Raw genomic sequence first — 1,024 nt, 5'->3', positions numbered from 1 at the left:
CTTGTGCGTGCGTGTGTGTGTGTTTGCGCTCGTGTGTGCTCACGCCACTTGTCGGCGATTTCACTAGACATGAAACCTTTCGAGTGCCCAGCGTCTGGCTGTAGCGTCCGCTTCACTCGTTTCGGGTCAGGCAAGCGTCACATCTGCACGTCGCACAAAGGTGCTGACGTTGCGGACCTTCTGCAAACGTTCAAGAAGAACAGCAAAGAGGTTGCCATTGTGTACCCATGCCCCGAGAACACATGTACCCAGACCTTCAGCAGCAGACAGGCGCTCTCCAGGCACCAACTACGCGACCACGGAAAACAGAAGGTCAGAATCTGGTGGTGATTGTACACGCTTGCAGCGTGTGTGTGTGTGTGTGTGTGTGTGTGTGTGTGTGTGTGTGTGTTTATGCGTGCGTGTGTCTGCGCTCTTTTGTGTGTGTATGTGCGTGTGTTGCTCACCAGCGGCGCTCTGCCCCATATGCCAGGCGCGTGGTCATTTTCAGTGCCGGAGCGGTTGCGCAGATGCTGCGTTTTGTACCGCGAAGGAACTCATGCAGCATGTTATCACGGATCACGACGCCTCATGTGAGTATTTGATTGTGGCCTGCCTGTTGTCTCCGATCCTGTGTTTCTCATCAGCAATGTCTCTCCTGCCCGACGTCGTTCGTTGCAGGTTGTGTCGTGCGCTACTACGCCTCGTGGAGCAGGTTCGAGTCGTGCATCGCCGCGGCAGAGTGTGACGACTTTGCCCTCGCCGATTACGTCAAGCGTGACCACACCTGCTGCTTCCCACCAAAAGCTGCCGCGTGGGGCCTCGAACATGTACAGGTGGAAGAAGAATTCGTCCGGACGTGCTCTCGGCATGGCAATGAGCGACCATATCAGGGCACAATCCGCGCTCACCGTGCAAAGGCGCCAAAACCTGTTGGGTGTTGTCCAGCAATGATGTGGGGGCAGGTCTGCAAAGGCGGGCGAGTGCGGGTGGTGATGTTCAACTACCACTCACATTCGAAGGACCTGCGTCACCTACAGCTGCC

At 56.4% G+C, this 1,024-nt stretch overlaps 1 protein-coding gene across 1 annotated transcript in view; it reads left to right on the top strand.

The window, feature by feature from the left end:
• Positions 1–69: 69 nt before the first annotated feature.
• The window catches only part of PTSG_04070 (uncharacterized protein), a gene marked incomplete at both ends in the record, with an annotated part of 4,072 nt that continues 3,117 nt past the window's right edge, over positions 70–1,024 (top strand). The window contains 3 exons of the mRNA XM_004994909.1: positions 70–312; positions 473–572; positions 661–1,008. Of these exons, the coding sequence (XP_004994966.1) occupies positions 70–312; positions 473–572; positions 661–1,008 (691 nt within the window). The remainder of the gene's footprint in view (positions 313–472; positions 573–660; positions 1,009–1,024) is intronic.

Source organism: Salpingoeca rosetta (assembly GCF_000188695.1).
Source record: "Salpingoeca rosetta unplaced genomic scaffold supercont1.9, whole genome shotgun sequence".
NCBI lineage: Eukaryota > Choanoflagellata > Craspedida > Salpingoecidae > Salpingoeca > Salpingoeca rosetta.
The sequence above is the reverse complement of the archived record's forward strand: the minus strand, read 5'-3'. Positions and strand labels throughout refer to the sequence as shown.